Raw genomic sequence first — 19,196 nt, 5'->3', positions numbered from 1 at the left:
AAAAATCATCAGGCTACAAAAGAGCAGGTATCAGTTTTTCAGGCTTATTTCTGTACTTACCGGTTCATTTCAATTTTTGAAACAGATATTGGCGCTGATGTGCTGGATTTGGCGGAAACAATGGTTGCCTCTGCAGACGGATTATCTTATGAACCAGTACGTTTATTCCATTTCCTTCGTATAAGGTGTTTAATACAGAGTTTTTGAAAGTGTATCCCAAAATCTTCCCCTTGTTTACTTGAATTTGTTTTGAAATGGGACACAACATACAGTATCTCAGGAAAACCTTTCATTTATATATGATTTATTGCTTATTTCAGAGGTTTCTCACTTCCACTATCATTATGTATCTGACTTTTCCGCAAACTACTGTTTCGTTTTGTTAGTTTTCTGATAGGGCTCTCTCTTTCTCCTGGGAGGCAAAAAGTTTGAGACTCCTGCTGGCTTTTATTTTTTGTCAGCAGTAACAACAACCACAACCACAACAACAAAACTTTATTTATATCCCGCCCCATCTCCCTATGGAGACTCAGGGCGGCAAATATTCAATGCCCTGTATTGTAATAAATAAGTACAGTAGAGTCTCGCTTATCCAACATAAACGGGCCGGCAGAACGTTGGATAAGGGAAAATGTTGGATAATAAGGCGAGATTAAGGTAAAGCCTATTAAACGTCAAATTACATTACAATTTTACAAATTAAGTACCAAAATATCATGTTTTAGAACAAACTGACAGAAAAAGCTGTTCAATGCATGGTAATGTTATGTAGTAATTACTGTATTTACGAATTCCGCACCGAAACATCGCAATGTGTTGAAAGAATTGACTACAAAAACACTAACTACTAAAAGGCAGACTGCGTTGGATAATACAGAACGTTGGATAAGTGAAGGTTGGATAAGTGAGACTCTACTGTAATACAATTTAAATAAAATGCAATTTAAATGGTATAAAACAAATAGTTATAAAAGCAATAATAACTGTCCTGTCAACAATAGAACTCAAGTGAAATAAGTGAGAACTGTGGTATCAAAATGTCTTGTTTTATTGACAGAAGTGAGCTGTCTTGGACTGCAGACTTGTATATCTCAAATTTTGTCTTGGAGAGGATAATATTTTTTGATCTTATAGAAAACTCTGAACAGAATTGATGCTATGTGCCCAAGGATAGTTGTGACCAATTATGTGTAGAAAATTGGAAAGTATCTTGTCTTTAGGATTGCTAATCTTCTTTGTTTGTTTCAGGTAATATTTGAACTAAGTCCTTTGCAAAGAGAATGGCAAAGGTAATACTCCAAATACAATGTAATGTGTATACGAGTAGGAAGAAAAATCCTGCATGCATGTGGACATGTTATTTGCATTTGTTTGCTACCAGGTCTCAAGTTATAAGTAAGAAATATTAAGTTTTATAATGCACAAAGGCATTTTGTTATGTCATTCCCATATGTATTTTTGATCATCTGTTTTCATTGCTGTGGCTTTACATGTTGTACGTTTTAATGCTCAGAACTCTTTGACATAATTTGATAGTTTAAATAATCTATATATATAAAAATGTTCTGACTATTTCTAACTTAAAGTAAACAGCAAAACTAAACACCCAAAACCCACGAAACTTGGTCACAAAAGACATGGTCATCCCCGTTGTGTTTAGACATTAAAAAAACAAGAAAAATAAAGTCCTAATTGGAGGGAGAGGAATAACTGTTTTTTTTCCCATTGCTGCCAGTTAGAAGGCTAAGCTCCGCCCACTTTGTCTCCTAGCAACCCACTAAGCCATTTAATGGTGCCCAGATCCGCTTCAATCAGGCCTCTTCCACACTGTCTATAAAATACAGATTATCTGATTTGAACTGGATTATATGGCAGTGTAGACTCAAGGCCCTTCCACACAGCTATATTACCCATTTATAATCTTATATTATCTGCTTAGAATTGGATTATCTTGAGTCCACATTACCATATAATCCACTTCAGTCTGCATTTTATACAGCAGTGTAGAAGGAGCCTCATATAATCCAGTTCTAAGCAGATAATATAAGATTATAAATATACAGTGGAGTTTAACTTATCCAACATAAACACCCCGGCAGAATGTTGGATAAGCGAATATGTTGGATAATAAGACTAAGGAGCAGAAATGAAGCAAAGAATATTTTCTCTTGGAAAATACTGTTTGGAACTGTTTTGTGCATCTGATGAAAAAAATCATTTCTTTTTTTCCCATGCCCACAAAGATGTCAGTGTTTGTTTCTCTCTTCTCATATATGCAGAATTGTAAACCATCCTGTTGGATTTTCCTGTTCTATCCTTTCCTAGCTGTATCATTTCCCGTTTTACTGTTTGGGCGTTTCTTCTGTAGCCTTTCTGGACCCTTTCCTCTACTTTTTGTGGCAACCCACCCCCTTGCCATTTTAAAAAGAGACGTACCTCTGATAGAACCCTACATCCATAAAAGTAGCAACCAAGTCCATGGTTTGCATTTGATCATAAATATTTATTTGGAAGACTTTGAGACTCCATTGCATCCAGATGCTGTGTAGTTGACTGAGTGTAATCACGGGAACTGAAAAGGTTTTATTAGCTTCTATTCAATTTTTAAAAAAAAAAACAACTGCAAGTTGTGGCTTCAAACTTGTACGCCTTTGCCTTGTGTGCACATTAGCTCAATGCTAACATCCTCCATTCTGTAGTTCTTGTCCTGAGCTATGTGAGAGGTGGCCAACCTTTGTCTAGATTTATGGTGTATATGTTAGGCTGCTGCTGTAAGAGGCACTGAACTATTTTTTTAAATCATCTGTTCAATTTGTAGGATGCTCCAGATCATTCAGAGCAGGTTGCAAGAAGAACACTCTCTTCAAGACGTAATATTCAAAACTGCTTTTAAAAGTGCTTCCACAGCACTGCCACCAAGGTGAGAAGACAAATACTTATCTCTGATGAACTGATACGATGTCTGATGATGTGATATTATCTTGAGAATGCTTGTTTTTGAGTTTAGTGCTTTGTTGCACCTTATAGTTATTTCTGATTTGTTGCAAACCTATTACAAAGTTTTCTTGACAAGATTTGTTCAGAGCAGGGTTGTCTTTGCTTTCTTCTGTGGCTGAAATAGTGTGATTTGCCCAAGGTGACACCCAGTGAGTTTCCATGACGAACTAATGATTCGAACCCTGGTCTCCAGAGTCCAATGCTCAAACTACTACACCATATGGACTGTTAGATCAGTGCTATTGTAATCAAATGTCTGTTTCCTTCAGGACTGAGATTTATGCTTTGCTATAGTATAAATCAGAATTGCTTATGGTACATGGCATTCAGATTGCTGCCTTGAGTCCCTATATCAGGAAAAAGATGGGACAAAAATTAACTGACTTACAACATAAATTGCTATTTCATTAAATTAAATTAAATTTCATTAGAGTTCCGACTTTTCCCCATTGTGGTGTGTTTTACAAACTGTCAGGCTATAAATTAGTAAATATAATTAAGGCACTTGTAAGCAAGTTGGTGCCTTAATCATGTTTATCTATTTATATAGTGGTGCTTGGTCTTTAGAGATTGGAATCTATATTAAATGCATTCGGAGATAGGAAATGCTTTGTATGCAGACCATCTTTTCATCCTTGAACTGGATGCCTTAAAAAGCAAACACTACTCATATTCTTAGAGGTGATTTAGTCCTTTTATGGTCATTTCCCCAAATGGATCAGATTGATGGCATAATTTTTTCTTCTTCTTGAGGTTAAGCATGCAATTTATTTTATTTTATTATTTTATTTGTTTACTTTCTTCCAACAGGGAGGACAATACATTGCAGCCTCCAGATGCTTGCAGAATCCATGGGCATCTGTATGTTAATAAAGTAGCAGGAAACTTTCACATAACTGTGGGCAAGTATGTTCATTTCATTTATTGAAACCACTCTCAATCAATCTGTCCTCCTTTCCTTCCTCATGATTTTGGGTTTCCCATTCTTGAGGATCAGAGGACAGTCTTAACGTCTATTTACTTAGAAGTAACTCCACTGTGTTCAGTGGAACTTATCATTTAGTAAGTACATTTGGGACATCTGCCCAAATTTCTTCAGATAGGTTTCAGCTATTTGTTTAAGTGGGGTCTTCAAAAGATAGTGATGGACCTTAACTGGGATCAGCATCAGTGAATGCATACACACACCTATGTTTGTGTTGCCTTTAATTGCAGCTACATACCTTTTATGTTACTGTGGCAGTCTTTTGTTTTATACTCGCTTATGTTATCGATGCAGAGAACAGTTTTGTTCTATCAGTGTTGTATTAAATAGAACATCTTTCTGGCACACCTTTATTTTGCGGAAAAACAAAATTTATTCCTCCATATCTATTTCCCCCATTTTTTTGTATCTTCTGTTCTTTTCATTCTTAAAATACTCCTAGCTTGTCCTGAATCTGAAGATCCCAGAGGAGGGATACAATCAGTAAAACAAAACATATTTTGTTCCTAAGTTATAAATATCATTTCCTAATTAGTTCTATCATAAAAAAACATGAAAAAAGTTTATTAAACTGCAAAAACTTTATTTTTGCGGGACACCTTGCAGAATATTTTGCTCTAGTTCTTCAATGAATATCTCAAACAATTCAACCTAGTTTGTGGCAGCCACAAAATGAAATTTCTTGAGTCTAATAACTACTTTCAAAGTAAGTACCGCACAATTATAAACAGGAAATAACGCTTTCAAACCAGGAACAGAATATTTTTCAAATTTTGTTATATAGTGTAATTTGAACATTCTGCCTTTATTGAATTACCATACCTGTACGTAAGTTTATCCCAAACTATTTTTTTCATATTTGCTTTTCTTTGTTTTATTTTTGTCAGTTCCCTTACCTTTTATTTCATAAATGCACACTGTTTTTTTTAAAAAAACTTATACTTTAAAAAGTTGTTTCTTTCTCAGCAAGCCTCTTTTTTTCCAGCTTCCTAACTTTCTATTAACCTGAGATCAAGCAATAATTGTTTTATGTCTGCTTTAAATGGTGATCAGATGTATGTGCCAGACTTCTCCTCTGCCCCAATGTCATAGCTTTCTGATGTTCTTAATTCTTCATTTCTTGTTATTTAAACTGGTTCTTCATTGTTGCATTCTTTGTTTTGCTGCTGTCAAATAAGAATATCCAAAATAGTCTCACTTCCTTATGCACTTGAATTTTGACCCATTTGGGTTTTTGAATAGAATATTGTTCTGTGCGTTCTACAGAGGAATGTGAGAAGTTTGTTTGTATAGTGCTCTGTATAAAAAGGCATAACTCGGTTATCAAAGATTCTGATGAAGAAAATCCGTTTTATGAACCCATTTTTTACTCACCCAACCCCTCCTCCTCCTCTGTCAAACTGAAAATACTTTAGCAGTGTTAGCATTGGCAAGAAGATGAAAGAGGTCTGAGGAGCCAGATTTTCATTGACAGATTGAAACAATGTCTGTAGCAAGCTATGAAATAAAATACTGAACTTGAAAAGATAGGCTTTAGCCTACTGTAACTCTGTCTACAACAGGCAAGTTAAACAATAGCAGTCCTTTACAGAGCATATATGTACAGCAAAATCAAGATAAAGGGAGAAAGCAGGTATTTCAGTCCCACTAGCTCTCCCCAACATTTTCAAGAAGTTGACTGCCAAAATAAGTGGATGGGAAAAATGCATTTTGGAAGTACTGTATTTCTTCAATTCCTATATAAACATCTCTAAAAATGAGATGCGCCTTAGAATTGCAAGTGTATCTCATGTATTTTTATTTTGATGGTGAAATTTGGGTGTGTCTTACAATCAAAGACATCTTACAATTGAAAAAATACAGTAGCTCACAAGTGTTCTCTAGAAGGTTCAAAATGGTTTGTTTTCTTGTTTAAGACTTGATCTGGCTGTTTAATTTCACGTGAGACTAAAAACCTGGCTGAAGCATGCTGTACTCTTTTTCGCTTTTTTTTCTATGATGTAGAATTTTCTCCCTATTTTTCTCATGTTCTGCCTCTTGTACCAAAATTTTTAGTGCCCGAGAAGCATTTACTTCATTACCAGAGATATATCTTTACTAAGTGTTTTATTGAACCTGGTGATTTACTTTATTAGCTGTTTATTTGAACTGGTTCTTCATTGTTGCATTCTTTGATTTTGAAACTTCGTTTTCTTCCTCCTTCAGGGCAATTCCTCATCCAAGAGGCCATGCACACTTGGCAGCTCTTGTGAGCCATGAATGTAAGCCATCTCTTTTCATTTAGCATAGAAGCGTTATTCTTTGTTTATAGTTGTTTAAAATCTACTTGTCTTAAAATGATCTTGTACTCCCATCCCAAATTGATCTCCAACGAAACTGTAGCACTCTATCTGTTACCTTGAGTTTACAATTTTATAATGTGCACTTCATATAGTATATTAGCATAACCTCGCTGTTTTTAATTCCATGTTTTATTAAGTGTGTTTTTATTTCTAGAGGTTAATGTTTAAATTTTATAATTTGCGTATGTTCTTGCTCATTCATGTATTCTATATTGTTATTGTTTTTATCTGGTATTATCTGTGAGTTGCCCCGAGTCCCCTTCGGGGGAGATGGAAGCAGGGTATAAATAAACTTATTATTATTATTACTTTGGAAATGTTTGAGATACAACATATTAATACCCCCGGCAGAGCTTAGAGCCTGCTCAAACTCACCATGCTCCTCCAGAGTTTTAAACTTACCATACAGAGAGCCATTTAAGACATTCAAATACCCAAAAAGCCTTACAGTGATCAAATATCACAGATTCTTTACAAAGGTGAGATTAAATATACAGTAGAGTTTCACTTATCCAACATAAATGGGCCAGCAGAACATTGGATAAGCAAAAATGTTGGATAATAAGGAGGAATTAAAGAAATTCCTATTAAACATCAAATTACATTATGTGTTTACAAAACATCATGTTTTACAACAAATTGACAGAAAAAGTAGTTCAGTACATGGTAATGTGGTTACTATATTTATGAATTTAGCACCAACACATCTCAATGTATTGAAAACATCGACTACAAAAACATTGATTACTAAAAGGCAGACTGCATTGGATAATACAGAATGTTGGATACGTGAAGGTTGGATAAGCGAGACTCTACTGTATTTCCCTCAGAGCTACTAAGAGGCAGACTGTCTGGAATTCCTTACTCCCAAAGACTATGCCCCTGTGAGGGAGATGAAGTAGAAACAATAGAACACATTTTATTGCAATGCAGCTGTTACACAGTGCAACGTAGCCAACTTTTATATCCAGTTGTGTCCCACATGACCAGCCATCCTTGCAGGGGATTGTAAGATATCCTTTAGAGGTCAAGTGCCACATGGTGACCCTCATAGTGGCAAAATTCCTCGCAGTGGCAACAAGGCTGGGAAAGAAAATAACCTCGGATAGGGGTATTACTTGAAACCATGTATAGTAAACTTGACAGTGTACTTCTCCTGAGATGGGAAAATGTATTAACGACTGTTTGGGCACTGATGGGTCTATGAATCATAAAAAACTGTACATATTAATACTTCATGCCCTTGAGCATTGGGCCAGTCTAGACCTATAGGTGAAACTAGATTTAGTGGAGCAAGAATGTATAGGATACTGGTTATGTCCCTCTTTTGGTCTCCTCCCCTTTTATGAGGCTTTATTCCCCTTCCCAGAAATGACTGTCATGTCTCTTCTTAGCCTTTCTCCTCCAAACTAATGCAGCTGGCTCCCTGGGTCATTCCTCATAAGGATGTTATTCTGTCTCAAGACAAACATAATAGATTTTTTAAACCTGTGGTTCATATGATAATGTTATATTTAAACAAAAAGAAAATCAGTATTCTAAAATGTGCTTGTTGCAATAACAGATGCTTTTTTTCCTTGATTGAAAACCTTATTGGTATGAAAGAATGAAACTGATATAGAACTTAAGGTTCTCTGGTCAACCTAAGCCAGCTTGTAAATTTTGTATCTCTGGTTATTTTTGTCTCTTTCAGCATACAATTTCTCCCACAGAATAGATCATTTGTCTTTTGGTGAACTCATACCAGGGATTATTAATCCTTTAGATGGTACTGAAAAGGTTGCGTCTGACCGTAAGTTGTGCTCCCAGCATAAAAGTGTCTACTGTAGATGTTCTGTTGAATTTGTTACTGTTTTTCATTTGCTTTTGCCTTATGATGAGCTATTATTTAATGTAAGTGTTTGGATATTCTGTCAATTTGCCTTGATTGCATTTTTATCAATTAAAATTTCTAAATCCCACCCTCTGTCCAAAGATATCAGGGCTGCATATAGTAATTTCAGTTAAGATCATTAACAGTAATTATGTTAAATAACTTACCAATGAGACCAGTTAAAACAGTGTAAAGGGATGCCAATGATAGCCATGTTTTAACTTGTCATCAAAATGGCATTAACATTGGCACCAGTCAGGCCTATATAGAGAGAGCATTACATAAGTGGGGTGCCATAGCAAAGAAAACTCTTTCAGGCCCTTTCTACACTGACATATAATCCATATTATATTATCTGCTTTGATAATCTGGATTATGTGGCAGTGTAGAAGGGGCCTCAATTGCCTCCAAGTGGGAAATGTATACTCTTAATATATAAATATCCCTCCATGTTTGCAGTTTTGGCTTCTGCAGATTTGATTATTCATGGATTTTATTTTACTTTTTAAAAATGTTTAATAAATTGATTTTATTTTTAAAATGTTCTATCTAGGAAGCTCTTGGTGTGACTTTATGGCCAATTTCCTCCAGTCATGCTGGAGGACCTAGATATATTTATTTATTTATTTATTTATTTATTTATTTACAGCATTTATATTCCACCCTTCTCACCCCGAAGGGGACTCAGGGCGAATCACATTACACATATAGGCAAACATTCAATGCCTTTTAACATAGAACAAAGACAAACAAACATAGGCTCCGAGGGGCCTCGAACTCATGCCCTCCTGGTCAGAGTGATTCATTGCAGTTAATTGCAGCTGGCTTGCTCTCCCGCCTGCGCCACAGCCCGGGCCTCTCTAGGATACCTAGATACCTCTCTAGGATACCTCTCTAGGAATCTGAATGTCCTTCAGTGTGATTCTATTATCAGCTTCCAGCAGAAGTTGAACACAGAGTCATGTTGGAAGACTTAGAAGTTCCTAGAGAAGTGTTTTCTCATGTTTAAAAAATCACACTTTCATCACTTGTGGTTTTCTGCTTTTCTGAGGGTCCTGTGTCCCTAACTCAAGTGAATGTAGAGGACCGATTGTACTGTATGTATGTACCTTAAATTGTAGCACCATTAGTTAGAGAAGGGTTGGGTGTTATGTCCCATTCATCCATCCTTTTATTTGTTTACATCCTATCTTTTCTCTCAGACTGGGACTCAAATAGATTGAGCCATATTTGCCACACACACACCCAAATTGCCTCCCCTTCCCCCCCAAAGAATTGTGCATAAATTGCGTCCCTGAAAACAAATATTGGCTTGTAATTTGAGATATCTTGGGATAGTGCACTCTGTGGTGGATCCTGGACTGGAAAATTGGGTTCTGGTTCTTCCAAGATTGCCTAACTCTGTCTTACAATGTTTGAATGGGATCTGGGAGCTCCAGATTAAAGTCTTCTTTTAACTGTGAAATGCACTGGTCAGTCATTCTTTCCCATCCTAGCCTATCTCATGGGCTTGATGTGAGGATAACAAGGGGAGGAGAAAAGTACCTCCTTGAGCTCAGTAGAAGAAAGGCAGGATACAAATGTCACTAACAATAAATTAATGGGTCCAGGTTTTCCCTCTTATAGTATAGTATATTGCCTATTTTTTCAGTTGCAGTATAGATACCTTTCTGCCGATGTTGGACCGTAATTCAATATGGTGACTTTGTTTTTATTTGCATTCTTTTTCTATCAGACAACCAGATGTTCCAGTACTTTATTACAGTGGTGCCAACAAAGCTTCACACGCACAAAATTTCAGCAGAAACCCATCAGTTCTCAGTGACAGAAAGGGTAAGTGTTTATTAAAGAACAATTGAAGGTGTTAGATCACCAAAGCTTCCAGAAATGGAAAAGAAAACCCTGGAATGCATCTATGCTGTAAAATGAATCCAGTTTAATTGCCTTGGTTCAATGCTATGGAGTCCTGTGGGTCATTGAGTTGTTGAATTGTTTATTCTACCAGTGATAGGCTATGACATCAAATAATACACAACCTTTAAAAGTACAAAAAACACTTTCCAATATAAATATTAAAACTTATTTTATATACTGGCTCTTTAAAATTACAGTAGCAGTTACATGATAACAATAACAATGTCTCATTTGTATCATCCCAAACTCTCCATTTCTATTTCTAGTCTCCACTGCTCAGATTGTTTGGGCTGTGACTACAAATGTGGCAACCTTTAATGTTATATTTTTTGAATAATCCACTAACAAGTCACAGGCAATGTAACAGATGGTATATTAAATCTTCTCTTTCCCCTGACCCACAAATACAAAGTTGTTGGGCATGAGGGATCCCTCTATATCTTCCCTCTTGCCAGCCTGATGGCATTGTTTGGAAGTGCAGGGCTGTAAATGCTTTTCTAAAGGTTACACCCATTAAGTCTTGAAGGTATTATTGACAATATTGGTCACTCTTCAATAGAGGGCACCAAGTAGTGAAACCCTGATGTTTCCTAGTCCGCAAGTTGTCAGATACATCCATTTCAAAGATTTTATTTCTAATTGCCTTCTTGTCCAACTACTGTGTTTTCCGGCGTATAAGACAACTGGGCATATAAGACAACCCCCAACTTTTCCAGTTAAAATATAGAGTTTGGGATATACTCGCCATACAAGACTACCTCTCCTCCAATGCACACCAAATAAAGAGCAGTAGCACAAACATGCCTCTTTCACCTGTCTGGCCCGTCCTTCTCTGCCTCTCAGATCTCATACATGCGTGCCTGCGCCGCTTCACTGCAATCCTCAGGAGCGAGATCTGAGAGGCAGATAAGGAGGTATGGTAGGATAGAAGGGTGGACCAGACGGGTGAAAGAGGCATGTTTTTCTGGGCACAGCGCTGCTCTATCTCTTTTTTTCATACTCCGGGCATCCCGGATGCCTGCAGCTTGCTCCGCCCTTAACTGACACCTTCCTGGTAAGGCACCCCCTTACCTCATCATCGGGACCGCATTAAGTTACTTCTTTCCATGAATCCTGGTAAGTGGACTTTCTTCTGCCATACTTATACAGCGCCACCCTTGCTGCTTTCAGCTGTTTTTTTAGCTCCCCCCACCATATGCGGTTACCACAGATTCTCCAGTCCGGCTTGGAAGTTTCAGCACCTGCCCTATAAGACGACACCCGGCTTATAAGATGACCCTCCGACTTTTGAGAAAAATTTCCTGTATTAAAAAGTAGTCTTATACTCCAGAAAATACAGTACATTAGGGTTGTTGTTAACCCATCAAAATACTGATGGAGCAGGGCCAACCAGGACTGAGCCTATTCTCCCCACTTATATTGCTCCATCAAGCATTGCTTTGTTATATTCTCATCCTTCATTTCCAGAAGTCTCATCCCATATGATGGAGTCCTGCGGGCTGTAGTTTAATCCTTCCCTGCCAAAGGATACTGATGCCTCACCAAACTACAAATCCCAGGATCCCATAGCATTGAGCCATGGCTATTAAATTAGAGCTGAGGTCCGTCAAATAGGAGCTCTATGTACTCCTCAAGCAGCTTCCCCTTTTGTTTTGACTCAGTACTTGAATTACCATATTACGTGAATCTAATGTGCACCCTAATTTTGTCAAGGAAATTTAGCCAAAAAAGGAGAACATTAGATTCGAGTAAATAGTATATTTGTCCTAATTCTTGCTTTGTTAACAAGAGACTCCCAACTCTCTATTCATGTCTGGCACAAGCAAATCTCATTTGCCTTTCTATTTGATTTAATAACAAAAGTTGTATGACTTATTTTCTTTGTGTTCTCTAGGAAAGAGTGATCAACCATGCAGCTGGGAGTCATGGAGTGTCTGGCATTTTCATGAAATATGACATTAGTTCGCTTATGGTGACAGTGACAGAAGAGCACATGCCTTTCTGGCAGTTTTTAGTGAGACTTTGTGGCATCATTGGAGGAATCTTTTCTACTACAGGTATGGTATAGATAATATTATGTTGCCAAATCCATACTCTAGCATCAGGAAAATATATGCAGAAGAAACTAAGAGTGTGTATCTTTGTGTGTGTCTTCCTGTACGATGGTATTACAGATGATATATATTTAATATACTAGAATCTCACTATGGCATACATTCCTTTCTGTTACTTAATATATTAGAATGCACAGGAAATTTGTAGCACTTTAGAGACTAACTGAGGGAATAAAATTGGTAGCATAAGGTTTTGTAGACTTGTATTTACCCCCTCAGATGTAGCGTCTCACTGCACCATAATTTCCTTACTGTTGGAGTCTACTCATCCAACCCAATAGTTATATATTTTAGGTCCTCCTTTCTTTATCAATCTGAGCCAGGGAGCGTGCAAATAGAAATTGAATCCTACCACTGTTATGCCTTTAGGAGCATGTCTCTGGCATCTGTGGCTTGAAGATAACAAAAGTTTAACTGGAGTTGCTCATCTTTATCCTGCATTACTTGTGCCTTTCTTTTCTCTTTTCATTTTTAGCTGAAACTTAGCAACAGAAAACTCTGTTACACTACTTTGTATACTACTTGAACAATTAATGATATGATGTATACAATGGAATTTATAATTAAAAAGCCTAAGCTACACGGTTAGTGATTCAGTGCATTTGCCAAGCAATTGGGAATATCATAATTTCCAATCTTGCTGTTTCAAAGTGTGCTGACTTCGGATTTGCAGCTGAGAGGCTACATATTTAGAAACACCTGTGAGCCCTGTTTCTCAGCAAATGGTATATGCTTAAAATAGGTATATCAAGGATATCTGTTTTACTTGTCTTCTGTTTACTATTCCTTATAACTTAAACAGGAGTAATTTATCCAAATAAGTACTTTTTCTTTTTGATGCTGCGTTTTTGCGCTTGATATTGTTTTTTAAAGAAATTGCTTTAGTGTTTCAAATTTCCATTTTGTTCCAAGAATATAGGGTCATACTTGCTCCAACATGGAAGAATTGCAGAGCTTTCTAACAATTGTTTCACACACTATACATTTAGGTATTCTACTAAAACTGTTTTATTTTCTGTCAGAAATGTAGAGCCTGATGTGATATTATATATAATTGATGCTTGTGTTTGTAAATGGGGATAAACTCTTCAAAGATCTAGGATTCAATTCAGTTTCCTGTTGAGTGTTACTGTGTCTTGAAGTGGACTCCAACTTAAGGCATTTCTATCATAGCATTTTCTTGGTCTGATTTGTTCAGAGCAGGGTGCTATTGCCTTCCTATGGAGCTGAGAGAGTGCAACTTGGCTAGGATAATAATAATAATAATAATTATTATTATTATTATTATTGTGTTGTGTTCTGGAACACAACACACCAGACATCACAGTTGTGGAAAAGAAAAAGGTTTGGATCATTGATGTCGCCATCCCAGGTGACAGTCGCATTGACGAAAAGCAACAGGAAAAACCCAGCCGCTATCAGGACCTCAAGATTGAACTTCAAAGACTCTGGCAGAAACCAGTGCAGGTGGTCTCGGTGGTGATCGGCACATTGGGTGCCGTGCCAAAAGATCTCAGCTGGCATTTGGAAACAATAGACATTGACAAAATTACGATCTGCCAACTGCAAAAGGCCACCTTGCTGGGATCTGCGCGCATCATCCGGAAATACATCACACAGTCCTAGACACTTGGGAAGTGTTCGACTTGTGATTTTGTGATATGAAATCCAGCATATCTATCTTGTTTGCTGTGTCATAATAAAATAATAATAATAATTTAATTTCTTACGCACCTCTTCGTAGCTTGAGGTGGGCTACAGAACAATTAAAACATATAAAGGTAAAGAAAGGTTTCCCCTTGACATTAAGTCTACTCGAGTCTGACTCTGGGGGGAGGTGCTCATCTCCATTTCTAAACCAAAGAGCCGGCATTGTCCATAGACGCCTTCAATGTCATGTGGCTGGCGCGACTGCCTGGAGCTCTGTTACCTTCCTGCTGAAGCGATACCTATTGATCTACTCATATTTGCATGTTTTCGAACTCTTAGGTTGGCAGAAGCTGGGGCTAACAGCAGGAACTCACCCCACTCCCCGGATTTGAACTGTTAACCTGCTGTGCAGCAAGTTCTGCAGCTTAGTGGTTTACCTGCTGCACCATTGCAGCCCATAAACATAAACATTCTAAAAATACCACAGATAGACATATTAAAATGTTTTTTGCATAAAAGATACATATTAAAACATATTTCTATAAAATGCATATTAAAATATAAACTTCTTTTAGCGGAAGACCAATTTTAAACACCAGTGACATGAGTTTAACATTCATGCTTAATTTTCTGATGGAGTATGGATTCGAAACGTGGTCTCTCAGACTTCTAGTTCAATATACTGCTCTGGTTCTTACTCCACAATCTCTTTTATACTCAGGTTTTCTGTCACTTAATGAATAAAACAATTTTCTCTTTATTGACTACAAAGTTCTAGATCTGACTACTCCTGCTTTTATATCACAGACAAAGCACATTTCTTAGCATCCTAAATGTTTTTATGTTTCAGGCATTTTACACGGCATTGGAAGATTCATAGTGGAAATCATCTGCTGTCGTTTCAAAATAGGATCATACAAATCGACATCTGTAAGTGACTTCAGAAAAATGCGTAGAGACACACAATGCGTATGGCTTGCCCATCATGAAATACATTTCTAGAAATAATTCCTCAGGTTGGGAATAATAGTCTATGTGTACCACTATTGCTCTGGTGTAAAGCCTTTTCAGTGAAGTAACAATGCAGAGTTTTATAAACTACTATAAACTCAGGCTGATTACAGCTTCCAGCCAAGAAAACCTGATCTTTATGGCTCAATTTGAACATAATTCAGGTCCTTATCGGAAAAGCAATTGAATTATTTAGGGATTATGATTTGGTGTACTATTATATACAACAGGTCAATTTGTAAAGTAATTGGGAATTTGTTTGGCAGACTAAGGAGGAAAAGCGAGGGGGGGGATCAGGGATAGTTGGAGAAAGGTGTCACAAAGCAACCTGTAGAACAACTCTCAGATAGAGACAGAACTATGGCCGCATATACACTGTAGAACGAATGCAGTTTGACACCACTTTAACTCATGGCTCAATGGATGGGAGATGTAGTTTTACAAGGATTTTAGCCTTCTCTGCCAGAGAGCATTGGCCTGCTACTGGCCAATGAGTCAAGTTAATTGGGATTGTTGTTGTTGTGTGCCTTCAAGTCATTTCAGACTTTGGGTGAGCCTAAGTCTAAAATTATTTATTTATTCCTTTACTACATTTATATCCCACCCTTCTCACCCCGAAGGGGGCTCAGAGCAGGTGTATATACATACAATATATTATATTATTAGCATAACACAATATTAGCATTATATATTACTACATTGAACTATACCACTATACTGTAATATTATATGTAATATATAACATATAATTAATATTATTATATGGTATTATTATTAGTATTATATTGTATAACATAATATTTTTATCAATATTATATGTATATACAATATATTAAAAAGGCGAAGTGTGTTAAAGCACTGAGCTGTTGAACTTGCAGACTGAAAGGTCCCAGGTTCAAACCCTGGGAGCGGCGTGAGCGGCCGCTGTTCACTCCAGCTCCTGCCAACCTAGCAGTTTGAAAACATGCCAATGTGAGTAGATCAATAGGTACTGTTCCGGTGGAAAGGTAACGGCGCTCCATGCAGTCATGCCGGCCACATGACCGGTGTCTATGAACAACACCGGCTCTTCGGCTTAGAAACGGAGATGAGCACCAACCCCCAGAGTCAGACATGACTGGACTTAACGTCAGGGGAAACCTTTACCTTTACCTTATACAATATATTATATTGTTAAAACAGATATAAAAATATTATATTATAAAACTGAGGGTGGGGGCCAGGTAAATGACCTTGGAGGGCCGCATCCGGCCCCCAGGCCTTAGTTTGGGGAGACAGATTATATCAGGGACTTTACAGAGAAAGAAGTAGACACACAGACTCTATATAACTACATTGGTTATACAAAGGGGATATTACATTTTACTCTGCATTCACACATAAACATTGACTCCACATACATACATTATCATCCCTTCTTCCTGCTCCTGGAGAAAACAACCGAACATGGACCAGATCACATTCCCTGCCAATCTGCCAATATACCACTTTTTCTGTCCCTTGGAGAAAGGCGGATGACCAGACCCTGCTGTCTGCCACACTTTTGGAAAGTAAAAAGGTCTCTTATGTAGCATATTTCTTGCTGTTGTTGTTCCAATAAGTTGTAAATGACTGACTGGTTGTTTTTCCCAGCTAAAACATGCTGACACTCAATCAGTTCTGGACAGATGTTGGCTCTTCTTCCTTAACTGATAATGACTTTCCTTCTTAACCTAAGGAACCATTGCGTTGACTTAACTTAAAGAATCATTGTCTCTAGTCATGTAAACATGTTGCTTACCCAAGAGTTAATCAGTGTCTCTGATCATGTCAGCAGTTCAGCAGTTTATTAGTTTTTCCTTCATCAGCCTTGTGCAGTTTTCCATCATTCATTCTTCTTAGGATCGTGTCCTTAGTCTTTATCAGACCTCAGTCATACACCTTTCATACAATTTCATATCTGGACTGTGAATAGAATATTATAATCACTCCTAGTTATGAAGAGAAGTGAGGTGTATTTTAATCTGCTAAAAGCAGCCCTATACTCCCCGCCCCCAAAAAAGCTTGGCATGAGATACCCTAGGAAAAGATTTGTCTGGAAGTACGGTACATGAAAATTGAAAAAGTTACATTTTTTGTTCTTTTTTTTTTATAGGTCACACTTCCAGATGGGCACCTAAACAACCATGTACCTCTAATGACAGATGATGCTATGCATTAGCACCTTCTTTGGACACTGTTATCCTTCTGCCTAATGCAGGAGATGCTTTTTTAAAAAATAACAAAACATTGTGCAATATGTTAAGACAGTGCCAATGGGCAGCAAAAACAAAATCAAGTCTTTAAAAAAACACACACACACAAACCGTATCAGTGTGGCTTGTTTGTCCTTTTCAGAATTCAGAAAGAAAACGAGGAATCCAATAAGATCAGTCTCTCTTCTCGAATGAGCAGATTCAGTGTTGGGATGTGACTGTAATTCACTGGACCGTGTTACAGAAACTGAAGATGGCTGCTGAAATAGTGGCGCAAGTGTCACAGACACTCCCCAGTGCTCATATACAAAGGAGCAAAGCTGGAGGGATGTGTATTTTCGACATGCATTGTATCAGGAAAAATTAACTGGACAAGTTTAAAAGTACATTTAGTTGTCACATGATTTTTTTTTAAAGTGGGATGCGTGTAGAAACTCAGGAAATGGAAAATAATTCACAAGAGAGAAAACTATACTATCAAGGGAGCAATCTGGATGCAGATGTATGCACATGGTGATTGTTTATCAAGCAAACATGGCAAATATTTGTAGCACATACAAAGAGAGTGGAATGGGATGGGAATTATGTTTTCTGATAATTTCATAAATTGACTTGGGGAGAGATGGAGATCACATTCTTTCCTGGCTGTTTTTGCCCTCCTGATTTAAACCCATCCTGAGGAGGATTTTGCCCAAAAAATTGCTGTTACTGCAAGCTGCTTTTGTTTTTCAGAGTGGGAGATAACATCTAGACACGTCTTAAGTTTTTAAAAGTATATGTGGGGAGTGGGAGCAACATCGAGTTAAATTGGCCCTGTAGCCCTGGATGTTATCTCAGGCCCCTTCTACATTGCCTCTATATTCCGGGATTTGATTCCAGATTATCTGCTTATCCTAGATTATTTGGCAGTGGAGACTCATATAATCGAATTTAAATCAGATATTCTAAGATCAGTTCCTGGGATATATGGTGTAGAAGGGGCCTAAGCCTGGCCCAAGAAAATGCCAGGCCTTTTTCTGTCCTCGGGCTCCTGAAGCCATTGAACAAGCAGCTGTTGACAGTAATTCAGATTTAGGGAATACTGCAATGGTCTCAGTAATATATCTGGAATTTCAGTTTGCCATTTGATTGTGTAAAAGCATCTCACTTTGGTGGTTATGCCTATCCCCCTGTGCGTAGACATGTAATAGATGTGTACAAGGTTTTTAAATTACATTACAGTATTTTGATTATTGGGGGTGTTTTTGTAAACATCCTGAAGCCATAAGGATAAAGCCAAAATAGAGGCGCCTCAAAGGAAAATAACTGTGGTATTTGGACATGTGGAATCAGTGGGTTTAGCAGTGTCTATGTGTCTACACAGAAGTAGATTCCACTGTATTCAGTGGGGCTTCTTCCCAGGTAAGTGGGTATGGGATTGGAGCCTATGTGGGTATGTCCTAAGATCAATGCATCTGTGTAAGACAGTTTTGGTTCTTGGGTTATAAATGTCATTTTGTAATTGATTCTATCATAAAAACATGGGGAAAAATATTAAATTGCGAAAACTTTGTTTTTGTTGGACATCCTGCAGCACATTTTGCTATAGTTTTTCAATGAATATCTCATAGAGTCTCAACCAATTCAACATAGTCTGTGGCGGCCACAAAAACAAAGTTTCTGAAGTATAACAACTACTTCCAAAGTACGCACTGCACAATTAAACAGGAAATCACACTTTCAAACCAGGAACAGAAACTTCTTTTTTTCAAATTTTGTTATATGGTGTAATTCAATAACATCACAAGCCTAATTTGATTTCTACTGAATTTCTTCACTCAGAGTTCTTGGCTGCACATAATAAACTAGAGGTGGCCTAATGGCACTAAAAAGCAGACCCAAGATCTCAGTCATATATCCCAAAGGGTTCTCTGAATCCTGGCAAGCCTCTTTTCATAGCAGTGCATAATGTTGATATGTCAAGAAGAGGGGTTTGGTGCTGTTGATCAAGAACTTGGTGCTGATTTTCAACCATATGGCAATTGGCTTTCAAGTATTCCACTTGCCGAGCAGAACTGTGCCTTCCAGAATCCATCT

General features: G+C 37.5%; 1 protein-coding gene across 1 annotated transcript in view; it reads left to right on the top strand.

The window, feature by feature from the left end:
- Nucleotides 1-17,506, top strand: part of ergic2 (ERGIC and golgi 2) — a 37,877-nt gene extending 20,371 nt beyond the window's left edge. Inside the window, exons 6-15 of the mRNA XM_003221461.4 lie at nt 86-156; nt 1,249-1,289; nt 2,819-2,920; nt 3,808-3,903; nt 6,188-6,243; nt 8,018-8,116; nt 9,933-10,030; nt 12,006-12,168; nt 14,726-14,805; nt 17,021-17,506. Coding sequence (XP_003221509.1) covers nt 86-156; nt 1,249-1,289; nt 2,819-2,920; nt 3,808-3,903; nt 6,188-6,243; nt 8,018-8,116; nt 9,933-10,030; nt 12,006-12,168; nt 14,726-14,805; nt 17,021-17,086 — 872 coding nt within the window. The 3' untranslated portion in view covers nt 17,087-17,506. The remainder of the gene's footprint in view (nt 1-85; nt 157-1,248; nt 1,290-2,818; nt 2,921-3,807; nt 3,904-6,187; nt 6,244-8,017; nt 8,117-9,932; nt 10,031-12,005; nt 12,169-14,725; nt 14,806-17,020) is intronic.
- Nucleotides 17,507-19,196: the final 1,690 nt, after the last annotated feature.

Source organism: Anolis carolinensis, chromosome 5 (genome assembly GCF_035594765.1).
Source record: "Anolis carolinensis isolate JA03-04 chromosome 5, rAnoCar3.1.pri, whole genome shotgun sequence".
NCBI lineage: Eukaryota > Metazoa > Chordata > Lepidosauria > Squamata > Dactyloidae > Anolis > Anolis carolinensis.
The sequence above is the reverse complement of the archived record's forward strand: the minus strand, read 5'-3'. Positions and strand labels throughout refer to the sequence as shown.